Source organism: Palaemon carinicauda, chromosome 5 (genome assembly GCF_036898095.1).
Source record: "Palaemon carinicauda isolate YSFRI2023 chromosome 5, ASM3689809v2, whole genome shotgun sequence".
Lineage (NCBI taxonomy): Eukaryota > Metazoa > Arthropoda > Malacostraca > Decapoda > Palaemonidae > Palaemon > Palaemon carinicauda.
Window position 1 is genome coordinate 50,042,771 of NC_090729.1, and position 16,386 is coordinate 50,059,156.

General features: G+C 38.5%; 1 protein-coding gene across 1 annotated transcript in view; it reads right to left on the bottom strand.

Moving 5' to 3' along the window:
• Positions 1-8,998: 8,998 nt before the first annotated feature.
• Positions 8,999-16,386, bottom strand: part of LOC137640882 (uncharacterized) — an 11,131-nt gene continuing 3,743 nt past the window's right edge. The window contains exon 2 of the mRNA XM_068373344.1: positions 8,999-9,156. Within this exon, the coding sequence (XP_068229445.1) occupies positions 8,999-9,156 (158 nt within the window). The remainder of the gene's footprint in view (positions 9,157-16,386) is intronic.

The window sequence follows — 16,386 nt, forward strand, 5'->3', positions numbered from 1 at the left end:
CATTACCATACGAAGTGATTAAATTTTTTGTTAGATGTCGTACATTTATTAGAATTCGTGTTTTAAATAGGAACATTAGTTCATCGAGAAAAGCGCAGAATAAAATGAAAAAGCTCGCAACGTGATATAGAACATAACTGAAATATAAATTGTGTATATATCATTATTTATTTTAGGAATTTAAACTGTCTGTTGCTCGACAAATTTCAGTTATTTACATCATCAGATATTTGTTTGGTTGTTTGAGTGTAATACAGTTATGTATTTGTATACTTACTTTTATTATCCTAAAAGAATAAAATATAAATCCTCGAAAACATTGAACAATACAAAGCAGAAAGCATGGTTCCTTTATTTTCTTATGGAAGTCCCACAGCTTACTCAGCCACGGTTCAGTCTGAGTGACGTCATCGCTCTCACCGACCCGACTCCCACCATCCGGCTACCTGCGCACTAAGGTGGCCTGAGAAGACCTCTTATATCTATAGACCTTGATCTAGACACTGATATGACGGATGTGTAATTGACATAACTTTAATGAGGTATGGATAAATATTAAATTCAAATCTTTGATGTAATTATATTCCTTGACCAATTTTAGCTGAAAATTTTCCATAATCTGATTTGAACAAAGATTATCGTTTCAATATAACTAGAAGTTATCATTCAGATTGAATATCCTTATCAAAGATTTTCTAAATGGGAACAAATAACGACCTTTAGATAAGAAATTTATATCAGTTTATCTTGCATTGTCATGTTTACCTAATGGTACCGGAAAGTTACACTAGATTAGGATATCACCTACAATTTTTGCATAAAGCGTTTATTGAATATCACCATTGGATATGATGAGAATTGTTGTGATTTTCACCAGTTTATTAAATCTGCCCGATGTACTGGGCGGATCGCAAGGCCTTAAGGGCAAGATTCCCAAAACTTTCGAGGATTTAATTAAAATACGGCGATAAAATTTACAATTTTATTACAAAAATAAACTCTGATAAAGACAAACAACATTCTTAAGCATTCACAAGACTTACTGAAAAACAAGACTGACCCTAGGTAATGTAGCATGTGCTCTTCAAGCACAAAGTCCACACCGGACTCATTAACAAACTGAAAATAGTGCCAATTCGAATTCAATACACAACGAATCACACACCAAATATCCCTATTCTTATTTAACTCAGGATTCAGATCCCCAATCACAAGGATCTCTACACTAAACTGCGATATAAAACTAAACGTCTTGCACTCAAACTTCTACTACAACCAACCTGGTAGAAAAGGTAGAGAGGAGAGATAACAATTAGAGGGGACTTACTTCGGTTGGGGACGTTGGATCAAAGAGGACGAGCTATCCTTGCAACCTTCGACGTCACCTTTTTGGCGCAATTTGTCCTGAACCTAAATTTCTAGATTGTATTTTTTTATCATGTTACAACAGAATGACTTTATTTTTCCTAATCTTAAATTACCAGCAATTGATTTTAATAGTCTCAGCGCCTTCCTACCAGGTGGTTTCCCTTTTTGGCTCTAAACGTTCACGTCTGGAACTACATTCATTCGCCCGCGAGTTTCTCCTCTCCCTCCAATTTGACGTAGTCGTAGGTGGAGTCAAATGGCGGGAATTTCGATTGATCGGGTCGAAATTCCCGACATCCTCCACGCCCCAAAATAAGGAGCGATGAAACGTCGGTCAATTGGAAGGAGCTAGACTCGGGGTGGGAGGAGTGGCTTACTCCGAGACTCTGTTAGGCTCGCTGCGTAGCGCTCCGCAACGACTTGAACAGAGTACGCACAATATACTACAGCAATGTTACCCCGGGGTAATAAACACAATCAATAATATACAGTCATATAACAGATCAAAATAGGCAATGGGCCTAGCAATTCTAAAGCACTCGTGTAATACACATAAGGAACAGCAGAAATAAGTGATATGTACACATTTTACAATTCAATTGGCAAGCAATTAGGCAATGGGCCTAAGACAATTCAAAAAATAGCAGAAATACAATCATAATAATTCAAGTGCAACGACAATTAGGCAATGGGCCTAAGACAATTCAAAAAATAGCAGAATTACAATCATAATAATTCAAGTGCAACGACAATTAGGCAATGGGCCTAAGACAATTCAAGAAATGGTAGAAATGCAATCATAATAAGTCAAGTGCAACGACAATTAGGCAATGGGCCTAAGACAATTCAAGAAATGGTAGAAATACATGTGACAATTCAATTTCAGTCTGTCTCAACTCACAATAATCGAGACTTCTATAGCGCTGCTACATGCAGGCCGTTACTTAATGGAGTACAAGAGGGAGGGGCAGGTTCTGTGCAACGCTCGGTCTGTACGCACGAGAGACCATCCCGTCCCCGTACTCCACCCCTAAGCACTTCCAACCTCCGCAGATTCACGCACACCTCACAAACTCCACCCTCCCTACCTTCCAGATAGAACACGCCCCCTTTTCACTTACAGTTTGCAGCTACTTTTTATATATCGTCACCTTTCAGTAGACAGTCCATTAGTTCTCGCTGTTTCGCGGCAGCCCTTCTCAATGGGCGTGCAGAACGTCTTTGTGCGTTCGTCTGCTCTGATTCAGTTTCATTTTCATTTTCACTTCTTTCACTAACTGCATAGTTCTCACCTTCCTCGTCGTTGTCGTCCGTTCCTGTGGCTGGTTGTTGAGTTGTCGTAGCTGTTGCCATACCCTGGTCGTTCCCAGACGTCTCGGCTATCCCTGGCATTCCGGCTGTCGAACTGTAAGCACCCTCTTCTCCGTCATCGCCGTCGTCTCCTTCATGGTCATCCTCAGAGGGGGCTATTTCTAGGGGAACCAGGTGGCTGACAGCTCGCAGCGATTCGACACCCTCAAACAACACTTTCGCCGAGCGTACGACTCCGTTGTCGTCAGGATACGTCTCCACGACACGTCCCAGAGGCCAAGTCGCTCTCTTCTTATTGTCCTGCTTCACTAGCATGATGTCTCCGGGGTGTAGCTTGGAGGGTTCCCCGGGGCGACTGTCGTGCCGGGCCCTCAAGGCACTCAAGTATTCCTTTCTCCAGCGTTCCCTAAAGGCTTTGAGCGAATCTGTCAATCTTACGTAACGATCACGTAGCTTCCGAGAGGTGAAGGTTGCGTTGAGATGGTCGTCCTGTAAGATCGGGGCCATGAGGTGGACTTGGTGTCCTCTTATCAAATGGGAGGGGGTGAGGACTTCATCCTCGCGCTCGTCACCGCTGTACATGAGCGGTCGATTATTCACCACTGCTTCTGCTTCTTTCACGAGAGTTAGCACGTGGGCGTCCGGCAGGTACTTCTTTCCGAGGGCTATCTGGAGGGTCCGTTTCGTTACTCCTATCAAACGCTCGAAGAACCCACCTTTCCAAGGTGCACGGGGTGTCTGAAACCGCCACTCTATGCCAGTTTTCCTCAGGAACTGCTGGACTTCATCCTCTTCATAAAGTCCCTGCAGGAGGTGGCTGGCAGCCTTGAAGGTTTGATGGTTGTCGGACATGATGAGCTGTGGGGCACCGTGGGTGGCGCTAAACCGTCTAAGTGCCAACACGAATTCTTCTGCTTCCAAAGAGGGACAGAAGTCAAGGTACACGGCTCTGCTGGCCATGCAAGTTACGATAAGTATATACCCTGGCCGTGTTTCTGTGTGTATTGCTGCTGTGTGGTCCACTCCGACCGCCGTGAACGGTTTTGTGAGGGTGATCCTTTCCTTTGGCAGGGGGGGTGATGGTGGCTGTCTCGTTAGAGGCTGGAAGGCCAGCTTGCATTCAGGGCATTGCCGCACGGTTCGCTTCGCAATGGAACGTAGACCCGCCACCCAACATTTCTGTCGAAAGATACCTATTAGAGTATTCACCCCACAATGCAAATGTAACTGATGTAAATAATTTAGATACATCCTAACCAAATGCCCTTTGGCTGGCAAGAGAATTAAATGATCAGTTTCTCCTACATGGGACACTCGTCCCCTGGTGCAGATGAGATTATCTACCAAAACTAAATTCAATTGTCTAGCAAAATTAGCAACTTCACGAGGGGGTCTGACTCCGCCCTCTAAGTAGGCATAAACAGTAGGCAAATAATGTTTTTGCTCTAATTTTACAATACTGAACGGATGCCGTTCTATCTTAGCAAACTTTAAAACTAGTCTGGCTACTCGTAACAAGAATTGGAACCCTACTTCCCTCTTCAGGACGTCCCAAATCTCGCCTGGGGGGGTAGGACACATCTCCTCCCTCAACTCCTGCACCGCCGCTACTACGTGAGTTTGATGTAGTAAATCTTCCTCCTCGCAAGGAACAGGCCTTCCCGTGGTCCTGAGAAATTCTGGACCGTTCCTCCACAGGGGGTTAGCTTGCAATTGTTGAGCCGTTGCGCCTCGGGATAGGATATCGGCAGGGTTCTGCTGACTAGGGACATGGTTCAGACTGAAACTACAAACCTGCTGAATAAAATTAATTTCCGCCACTCTGTTAGAAACAAACACATTTTTATTAGACCTGGCATCGGGCGATGCTACCCATGCCAACGTTACCTTACTGTCGGTCCACATTACTATTTCCCGTGGCTCGATCAGATCCTTGAGCGTTCTTGCTAGTCTGCTGCCTAACAACAAGGCCAGCAACTCTAGCTTAGGGATCGTCAGCTTGCTCATCCCTTTCGGAGTGATCCGGGTTTTACTCGTTACCAGACTTACCCGATTGCATTCGTCCCTAGTATATGCTACTGCTCCATATGCCTTACTGCTGGCATCGGTGAACACATGAAGTTGTAAGCCTTTTTTTCCTATTGATCTTTGAAAGGTGATGTCGCTCACCGCTTTCAAATCATTCAACAATTCACTTGCCTCTTTAGCCCTCTCTTTTCCTAAAACATCATCCCAACCTACATTATCCTCCCATAGTTGTTGAAGGAAAAGCTTTCCCCTTACAAATAATGGGCTTATCAAACCTATCGGATCATATATGGAGACTAATAGGGAAAGTACCCTACGCTTCGTGGGCACCCATCCCTCCCCCAACTCACAGATCCTTTTGCTTTCTTTCACACACAATCTGTCCACGTCCCGGGCCCATCGCAGCCCGAGCACGTTCACACTCACAGGCTCATTCCACTGTCTCTCGCTATCGAAGGCCAAGTGATTGCTGGCCCACCCTTCTAAGGGCATACCCGCCCTTTTTAAGATGTTATGAACAGACTCATGCTCTTGCCTCATATGTTCTATATCTTCAAACGTGGCCAGATAATTATCAACATAAAAAGATTTTACTAAATCTGGGCGCCCTTCCTCTTTAAAATGACAATTTAATATTTGCTGTAGCAAAAATGGACTAGCTGTGATGCCGAACACCACGACTCTAAAGGCGAAGGTAAGCGCTCGACCAGCTGCCTTGCGCCACAGAAATCGTGTGTATTTGGCATCACGAGGATCTAACAAAACACGATGGAATGCTTTACTTATGTCGGCTAACATGGCATATCGATTCAACCTAAACCTTATAATTAAACTATATGCTACTTCTACCAAATTGGGCCCAGGTAAAAGACATTCATTCAAGGACTTGCAACCTTGTGACTTGGCAGAGGCATTGAACACGATTCTAAGGGGGGTGGTACGGCTGTCTTTCTTAACACCAAAGTGTGGCATGTAATAACCTTCCACTACGGGATTTTTCACTTCTGATATAAAACCTGCTTCGAGATACTTATCTATCACTCCCTGATATTGTTCAAGATATTCCCTATCCTTTCTGAATTTTGTCTGCAACGACTCCAACTGCGCCATAGCGTTACGATAATTTGTTTCTGGCCTAGCATCCGATCCGAATGGTAGGCTAACCTGATATCCCTCAGGTTTTCTTACAACGCTTTGCGATACCTTTCGCACGGCCTCGGCCTCGCTAACAGTGTATTGCTCAGATGGGGCGATACCAACACGGTCTAATCGCCACCACTCATCTACATCATACAGATATGGCTCGTCCGTGATTCTGCACACTCTCAACGTTCTTACTTGTTCGACCTTTTCCCCTTGGAACAGCCACTGTGGCACCTTCCCGTACGGGGACATACCATTATGCGTTAAGAAAAGATTTATCCCATCTACTTTTTCTACACCTATGACAAAATAGCTAAAATAATCAGCCCCAACTAATATGTGAACGTTCTTCATGGTATCTGATTGGTTTGCTGGATCGGCTAACGTGACTCCCTTGGTCAACAGATGCTGTCTGACTTTGACATAACCCACGTTATGTATCGGGACGTCCACGTGTTCGTGTGCCACCAATTTCATACGCACGATTCTTTTCCCCATTTCAACCCTGCAACTTACTACATCGTATTGGCCGCTTATTTCCTCGGAACCAAACGGAGCGATATTCAAGGATACTCTTCCTTCCACCGGTAGGCCTAATTGACGGGCAATTTTTGCAGAGATGAAGCTCCTCTGGCTTCCTGAGTCGAGAAATAGGCGGACTCGCTTACTACCTTGCCTTTGTTGAATACCTGCCATGGCTGTTGGCAAGATAGTGCATGGGAGGTCCACATCAGACCTCTGCGCGATCTTAGCGCTCGTGCATGGTTTAGATTCTACTTTAACCTTAGACGGACGGGGGGCATTTTGGTTCTGTGCAGGCGTCGCATTTACTACGGGGCGGGACGTTGTTGATTGACTATTACTATGACTAGGGATTGATTGCGGTCTACCCGCGTCGCAAATCGCAGTGTGATGCTTAGCATTACAGTTTCTACAGGAATTTGATACGGGACATTTATCGCTACGATGGCCTGATTTCGTGCAATTGAAACAAAGACCCCTTTTTAGTAAAATGCGACGTCTAGCAGCTACGTCTGTCACTTGGCGACATCCGTGAGGCGGATGCCGTTCGCTACAAAATGGGCAGGAATTATGGTGGATGGGAGGGGTTTTCGGTCTTACACTACTGTCTGGTCTTTTGTCACTCTCAAGACTGTCGCCTCTCTGCAATGCATCGTCTTCTAACATTCTTACTATGAAATCTATTGCCTCAAAAAACTCGTCCAACGTATAGTCGCATTTCCTCAAATGCTCTACCACCTTGCGGTATAGTTTTCCCTCTGACAGTTTTTGATTAATGAGGCTCATGACCATGCCCTGGCCTAAGTCATTGGTACTAAGTCTTTTGATTTGCTCAATAATGATGGTCAACTCAAAACGGAACCTTTTTAATTCTACTGGGTTTAGTGACGGCACAAAGATGTTTGCTAACTTGCGGTGCAGAATCACGAGTGTTTGGTGCACGTTGCCATACTGCTTATCTAATAAATCTAATGCTACACTATAGTTCGCGGCGGTTACACTCAGAGATTTGATAATCCGGAGCGGCTCTTTGCCCAACGTCCCCAATAAATACGTGAATTTAGACACTTCGTCTAAATCCGCTCTTCGATCCACGTGGATCGTGAATAATTCACGGTACGATGCGTACTCTTGCACTTCCCCTTCAAACGTGGGGAGAGGCAGCGGCTTCAACCTGGGGAGGGCAACATTCCCCGTTGAAGGGCCTTTCACTTTATCTATTCTATTGTACAATAGTGTGGAAGCGCGTGTCGCTTCACCTAACATATGCCTAATTCGGGCTTCGATACTAGACTCTAATTTAACTCTCTGGTTTTTGTACAGCTCTTTAAGCTGTCGGACCTCTGCCTGCAACTCCGTTACCAAATTCTGGTAAACGGACTCGGAGTAGGTCTCTATCAGTGCCCTTTGCGTTTCGCTTAGTAAATCCTCCAGTAGGCCCATCGACGCCTCGATATGCACGATCGTGGACACAGCCATCTTAATTACTTTACTTTACGTTTGGGGGGGTTGGACAAGGCAAGAAAAAAGGATAATTTAACGTTAAGACGGGACTCAAAGAACTGACCCACGTGGGCGATCGCACATCGGGACGTAGAGGACCTTAATTGTTCGTCTCTCTCTCTCTCTCTCTCTCTCAAAAGCTCATATTTTAAATTAATCCTGTCCGGCTCTGGGAAGCGCTTGCGATCCGGTTCGAAGGACCAAATGTTGTGATTTTCACCAGTTTATTAAATCTGCCCGATGTACTGGGCGGATCGCAAGGCCTTAAGGGCAAGATTCCCAAAACTTTCGAGGATTTAATTAAAATACGGCGATAAAATTTACAATTTTATTACAAAAATAAACTCTGATAAAGACAAACAACATTCTTAAGCATTCACAAGACTTACTGAAAAACAAGACTGACCCTAGGTAATGTAGCATGTGCTCTTCAAGCACAAAGTCCACACCGGACTCATTAACAAACTGAAAATAGTGCCAATTCGAATTCAATACACAACGAATCACACACCAAATATCCCTATTCTTATTTAACTCAGGATTCAGATCCCCAATCACAAGGATCTCTACACTAAACTGCGATATAAAACTAAACGTCTTGCACTCAAACTTCTACTACAACCAACCTGGTAGAAAAGGTAGAGAGGAGAGATAACAATTAGAGGGGACTTACTTCGGTTGGGGACGTTGGATCAAAGAGGACGAGCTATCCTTGCAACCTTCGACGTCACCTTTTTGGCGCAATTTGTCCTGAACCTAAATTTCTAGATTGTATTTTTTTATCATGTTACAACAGAATGACTTTATTTTTCCTAATCTTAAATTACCAGCAATTGATTTTAATAGTCTCAGCGCCTTCCTACCAGGTGGTTTCCCTTTTTGGCTCTAAACGTTCACGTCTGGAACTACATTCATTCGCCCGCGAGTTTCTCCTCTCCCTCCAATTTGACGTAGTCGTAGGTGGAGTCAAATGGCGGGAATTTCGATTGATCGGGTCGAAATTCCCGACAAGAATCATAAAATAGAAATTGAGTTATTACAAATTTAATAATATGAATACCCACCTCATAGCCCTATGGTTTTATATCTAATTCCGTTGTTATACGCCACAAAGAGTTGACTGTTATATAGCATTATCTTCTCCAACACACTTGCTCCCCATATTTTGTGAACCTTTGTCGAACGACAATCCAGCTTCAAGCTGGATTGTCAAAGTTTTAATGGAATGGTTCCTGGCCAGAAGTTTAGTTGTCGGAGTCAGGTCCAAATTGGCGGTTTGATCTGTAGGAACATAAAACACGGAAATCAACTATATCCAACTTTAGACGAAACACTTATTTGAGATCCCTTGTTTCCGTATTTATCGTCAATTGAGTCAGCAATTGATGGTTTTAAATTGGCTGACTTATTCAAGTAAAACAGTCTATGATTTGCGGTTCTTTACGCAACACATTGTTTACTAAGTTTTCTTACTATAATGTTCTCCAGAAAGGGCAAATTGTGAAAAATTTAATCAATTATTATTATTATTATTATTATTATTATTATTATTATTATTATTATTATTATTATTATCAAACCATGTACAAGAGAAACTATATTTTCCATTTTTGTACGTGTCTCTTGGTTTGTTTTAAAACATACATACATACATACATACATACATACATAAATAAAAAAGAGGCATTTAGTTATATTCGGCTATTTTCATATTGTATTTTTTCTTGTGATCACGTGTCCGGCACTGTGCATAGAAAAATATATTGGAATATACTTTTATTTTCGCACTTTCTGATTTCATTGGAAAATCTTGAAGGTACTTCGAAAACATAGCTTTTAATACTGTCTAGGGTAAATACTTTGAAATATTGTATTTCATTAGTCATAAGAGGAACAATGGAACTCGTTGAAAACTTAAACACATTACGCAGATTATATCATTCCACATCCTTCTCTCTTACTTATGGCTAGGAAAGTCCGTAGCACTTTAAAGCGTTGAAACAGAAGACAGGCGATAAATCCTTTTATCTTCATATGTAATGGGCTGATGTTGGATTTCACAGTGACTAGGATTCTGTTAACAGTTGACATCATCTTTATTTCCTTAACCAATGAATGTTTTCCAAAATTGACCTTAAATTCTAATTTTCCTTGAAAAAAACTTGACGAGTTCATCCTGTGATTCAAGTTCGTCTAACGATACTTTTTAAATTAGATGCTGCCCTTTCCAGAGTAGACCGTATAAATTCATTGGCAATCAATTTGATAACACCTTTGGTCAATAACACACACACACATAAAAATATTTTGAAGAAAGTGTCAAAGGTTTGGCCGTAGATTCCATGAAACGCTTTTGCCATTATTTCGTTTATATCAAGACGTTCCAACAATTCTCATTCCCGTTGTTTAGTAACGATTCCTCTGGAGTTGTGGTTGCTAACATATACAATCCATTTTTTTTTAAAAAAACAGGAATTGAACCACCTTTAATTCTTTTTTTTTTTTTACCTTATTCAATCATTGTAATTAGAGTACCGTTAATATCGAGGCCATTTAGGAAATTTCATCTTTTAGAGTTAATTCGATCTTTGATGATTTCATCAACATAAATATCCTGTGTAACACAAAAATACTTAGATTCTTGTCAAGAATTTCGTACGATTGGTCCTGATTTTATTATTGCTTTGTAACGATATTCCATATATATTTGTTTTCAAACACAGATATGAGTTTGTCACGATTTCCTAGCATTTGTCTTATTAATCCAATTAATGGCAAAGTATATACAGTATTTCACCTCGAAAATATAGTATCCATATAAATAAAAAATTATTTTGTTTTACATAGTTTTGTTTTAACTCTGTTTGTAGAGGATAGATATTGAAGACATCTTAGTGTTTTACTAATACACTATCATTCCCAAAAAATTTCAATATAAGAAAGCTCTAATACCATAATTTTTTTTTAGAAAAAAACTTATTATAAAGAATCTCTAATAGAAACATTTCCTGTATATTCATATATCATCTTGCAAAATTTGAAAATGCTAACCTAAAAATATGTAATGTATCCTATTGGTAAAGAGTTTGATGGAATAATAATTTCTTTATAAACGTTTTTTACTGTGGATTAAAATTTTATTAAATAAGTCTCTCCCTCTCTCTCTCTCTCTCTCTCTCTCTCTCTCTCTCTCTCTCTCTCTCTCTCTCTCTCTCTCCGTATAATTTTTATTCATGTCAAATATACATTTAACGCCCGCTTACATCTTTTGATTCCATAGTATTTTAATAAGTCCCATAACAATTTTATAACCTTAAATATTCTCTTTTATCATGAAGATTGTGTGACATCGCTTGTTCACGCCTATAACCACGACTGTTATTATCTCTTGCTTATCATATTTCAACCCTTCCCTTCAAGTCACTTTATCATAACGGGAATCTATTCTCGGATGAAATACTGGATTGCTAGCGGATGACGACAAAAACCACTATGCGATTTTACCGATCAGTTAATCCTGTTTTATAGTGATATATGAAGCTGCATATTTGGCTAAACCAATGATCTACTCCTTATCAAAGTTTAGAATCCTATTTTCACAGTTTTCTAAATGTCAGGATACCAGAAAACCTTAAATCAATAAATTTTGTCAAATTTGATGAAAAAGGCAGATTCATTATTCCTGAATACAAGATATTAACATAGATGATAAGAACATTTTAGCGGCCATTCTGATAAGAACTGGGAATTATTCATAAACATTGCCTGAGTGCTAGGAACTGTACCAACCATGTGTCACACGATCGTAAATAGTAACGACATTTCATTTTGTGTAGATATTATGCTTGTATCTTCGCTTTCCCCTCGCACTGACAAGGACCTGAAATAACAGGTCTGTTTTTCTTACCGTTAACTGTTAACCGGTGCGGTGTCGGTTGAACAGAAAATTTCCTGTTATGCCTTTTATGCCTTTTTTGCATGTAGTTTATGTACATAAAAGTGAGTGTTCTGTAATAAAGTTACTCAGTTGCTTTCATCCTGCCTTTGAGTCACAACCTTCTCTCGGCTCGTCACATTGGTGACCCCGGAGTGACTTGCTCCTTCTGCCTTTCCCCCCGCCCCCTTACCGTTACTATGACGCCCTCAAAACATATCTTCTGCAGCAGTACTTGCCATCGCCAGCCGCCCATATAGCAAAGCTTTTTCAGCTCTCTCAACAACCGTTGGGGGACCAAAGGGCTTCGCTCACCCTCAGGGAAATGACCAGTATCACTTGCCTGCAGCCTGCCGCACACGGCTCTCCTCATGACGTGAACCTACTTTGTGCCCTTTGGGTAAGCCGTTTACTCGAACCTGTACGCACTGCCATACCGGATGTCGATAGTTTACCCATAAAGGACTTGATGACCAAAGCCGACGCCCTTATAAACACCTACTTCATGACCTTCAAGACATCCATCAACACCTCCAATCCTGACGAAAAGGACACCTATTCAACTTCAACCAAAGCTGACGTGAATGCCGTAGGACACACACGCCTATGAATGCTGTAGGACACACATGCCTATGAATGCCGTAGGACACACACGCCAATGAAAGCTGTTGAACATGCCTATGAATGCCATAGGACACACACTCCTATGAATGCCATAGGACACACACGCCTATGAATGCCGTAAGACACGCATACCTACCCTGTGACAAGCCTGAGCGGCAACAAAACCACCCATTTTCCACCAATTGCTCGCGCGCAAACCAACGACTTCTACAGCCACTCACTGCCGCTCATCGGCCGCAGTTTTGCTACTACCACTCCAGATAAGGGCACCCTATTTAACATGTACAGTATGTCATTTTAAGGAGGGGAACCATGTACCAAACGTGTGTCACACGATCGTACATAGCAACGACATTTAATTTTGTGTATATATATCATGCTTGTATCCTCGCTCTCCCCTTGCACTGACAAGGAACTTAAATAACCTGTCTGTTTTTTTCACCGTTATCTGTTAACTGGTGCGGTGTTGGTTGAGCAGGAAATTTCCTGTTACGTCTTTTATGTTTTTTTTTGCTTGTAGTTTATGAATTTGAAAGCGAGTGTTCTGTAATAAAGTAATTGAGTTGTTTTTATCCTGCCTTTGAGTCACAATCTTCTCTCAGCCTGTCACAGAACAATCTATGTGCTGTTCCTAATAACAAAATGGATTTTTGAAAACAGTAACGAGAGAGATAAAAAAGGAGGAATTTCTACAAAAGTACTATTATTAATGCATTTTGCCATCAATTATTATCTTTATCATTATCAATATTATAGCTCAGGTGTTTACGGTGTTTATTATTATTATTATTATTATTATTATCACTATTATTAATATTATTATTATTATTATTATTATTATTATTATTATTATTATTATTATTATTATTATTCGTAAATGTCTTTGATTATTGATATCTTTATTATTAGTTTTACAATTAGGAATAGCAGGTATCTATATATAAATATATATATATATACATACATATATACACACACACACACACACACACACACACACACACACATATATATATATATATATATATATATATATATATATATATACATATATATATATATATATATATATATATATATATATATATACATATATATATATATATATATATATATATATATATATATATATATATATATACATACATAGAAATATATATATATATATATATATATATATATATATATATATATATATATATATTTATTTATATATATATATATATATATATATATATATATATATATATATATATATATATATATATATATAGATATATATATATATATATATATATATATATATATATATATAGATATATATATATATATATATATATATATATATATATATGTCTGTGTGTGTGTGTGTGTGTGTAATGTATACTTATATGTGTATGAGTACCTATAATTTTCTCAGCTTTTGTGTGTGTATTTTCAGAGATTTTTTTATGTGTAAAAATATATCCTATAAATATTTTTGAGAAAAAGAAAGATGACAGCAATTGCTTCTCACATTCCTACATTTGCATTTTAATATATAGCGTTTCAATTGAATCTCAAGAAAGGTAAAATAGAATTCTTCTTAGCTTGGTGTCTAGTCGAAGCACCGATTTTCGATATAATGTAGACTCATTGTTACTTGAAAAAAACTATAGTAATTATTTATTTTGTCATAAAGAGCAATAAAATAGAAATAAATGTCGTGAGAGTATATTATTATTTATTAGTTTATAACAAGTACTCCTCATTACATCATAGATGTTAAATATATTCATAGGCATATCTACTTATATTTTTACCGTTGTTAATGCTAAACACAAAGACGCACACACAGTGTCCAAAAACTAAGTTCAGTGCTCTAATGATTTTTGGGAGGATTATACTGTATTTGTCGCTGACGTACGTTGGTGTGACAAAAACCTGTTAAGAAATGAAATGTGAAAGATATGTTTTCAGGTGATTGTGTTGAAGAAGGAATTAAACGAAAAATACCTGAAATGATAAGAGAACTGGCGAGTTTCTCATTGCTGGGAAAGGGAAAATATATATCAGCGAGAGAAATGTTGCAACAGTATAGGAATAGCAGGAGGACACAATAATAAGCCTTAATACTTGGCAATTATCTGTAATCTTTTTTATATACAAATATATTCTAATGTTCCCGTTTCATTTAGCTGGATGATAAAAATTTTTCATATTCATATTAAATTTTTTTCTTAAATTATGTCAAAAAACAAAAATTTCATATCTATCATCTGATATTTGCTGGCGATAATAGAAGCTGTATTGCTAATGAGATGTGTATGAAACATTTTACCTAAAAAGTCGATGTGGAATCTTTCTTGGTATTAGGAAATATTGCTTAAAGTCAAGGGGAATCGAATTCAAAGTTTAATACTTCCAGAGCCCAGGTATCTCAGTTTCGCAGATTATTTTGGAAAAAAAAAATAGTTTTTCTTTTATATTATACTAATGATATGTAGGAGCATCGATTTTTTTCTCGTAAAATGTGTAAAGGATATTTGCTAAGACCCATCTCATCTAAAATCATAATAAAACCGGGATTGTCCTTCACTTAGTATTTTATCGCAGGAATAGTGATCAGAATGTAATGTAAGTAAACAAGTTTAACCCATTTATGCAAGTGTGACCAATTCAAATGGAAAAGAATACATTAATTGTTTTTCCAGTCTGTTTAAGATTCTATTAGTTTCTTTAAAAAGTATAGCATATCTGGGTCTGGGTGCTCAGTCTGAATTACCAACAAACCCAAGGTAAGATCATACCAGATTTGCTTATAGCGTGATTCGGAGGCAAATGATAAATCTCTTAAGCCATAGCGGTCATTAGGTAATAGAAAATTTAGCCACTGTCCATAGTGAGCATTGAAATTAGCAAGAATCAAGAAAGAAGCTTTTTTGTCCTATTATTGTAACTTAGCAATTGTGACAAGAAGGCAATAAAAGATAGAATCATACAAGCCTATTGTAGATTCACTGAAATTTCAGCAAATTGTATGCGATCAGTCGGAAATCTTTAAGCTTGAGTAAGATAATAAATTGTTTACGTAGTAGTGTAAGGATTAGCCGGGAAAATTTTAAGGTTATTAACTGAATTATGAGTTGGAGATAGTTTTTTAATCGAAAGTGATTCGATGGAGGGTAAGTTATTTGGACTAAAATCTTAAAATTTTAATAAACAATAGGTTGCCTGCATTCATAAATGAGATTACGGATAGAGGGACATTTCTTTTTATTAAGGAATTATCCAGCACGATGACTTGAGCAACCGACGTAAGTTTCGAAGATACATACAATTGACTCTTGGGGTAAGCTGCATCTAAGGTAGAGTTTCTTTTAAATCTGAATATACTTCCTATGGTAAACAATCTTGAAAAAAAAAAAAAAAAAAAAAAAAAAAAAAAAAAAAAAAAAAAAAAAAAAAAAAAAACTTGAAATCGATAAACGAGTAAATTCAGAACAGTCTCTCTCAAGTTTGCATTTAGAATGCTTATAATATTATGTAGGAGATACAAAGATACGTTTGCTGCTTTAAATGATTTTGTACTGTGTCCTTCGCAATAAAAGAGTTATATAAAAATACATCGTATGAGTTTTTCAAACAAGTCAAAAGGATAGCATTTACTGACAAAATACGATTTTAGAATTTTTTTTCCTCTTGAAACCTGTGGCATTCTGAAGATAGTCTGAAAGCACAAAAAACAATGTTTTAGGAGAGTTTACATTAAATAAAAAAAAATAAAAATCTATGGCTAAAAAAAATAAATAAAAAAAAAACTCAATGCAGGGAGGGTAAGTATTTGTTTTCTTTTTTTTTAATTCACTTAGGTACATATACAAGCCATTATAACGGAAAATTAAAATGTATAGAAGCGAAAACTTATCATTATGTCAAAGAACCAACGTGAACGCAATATTTGGGTTAAATTA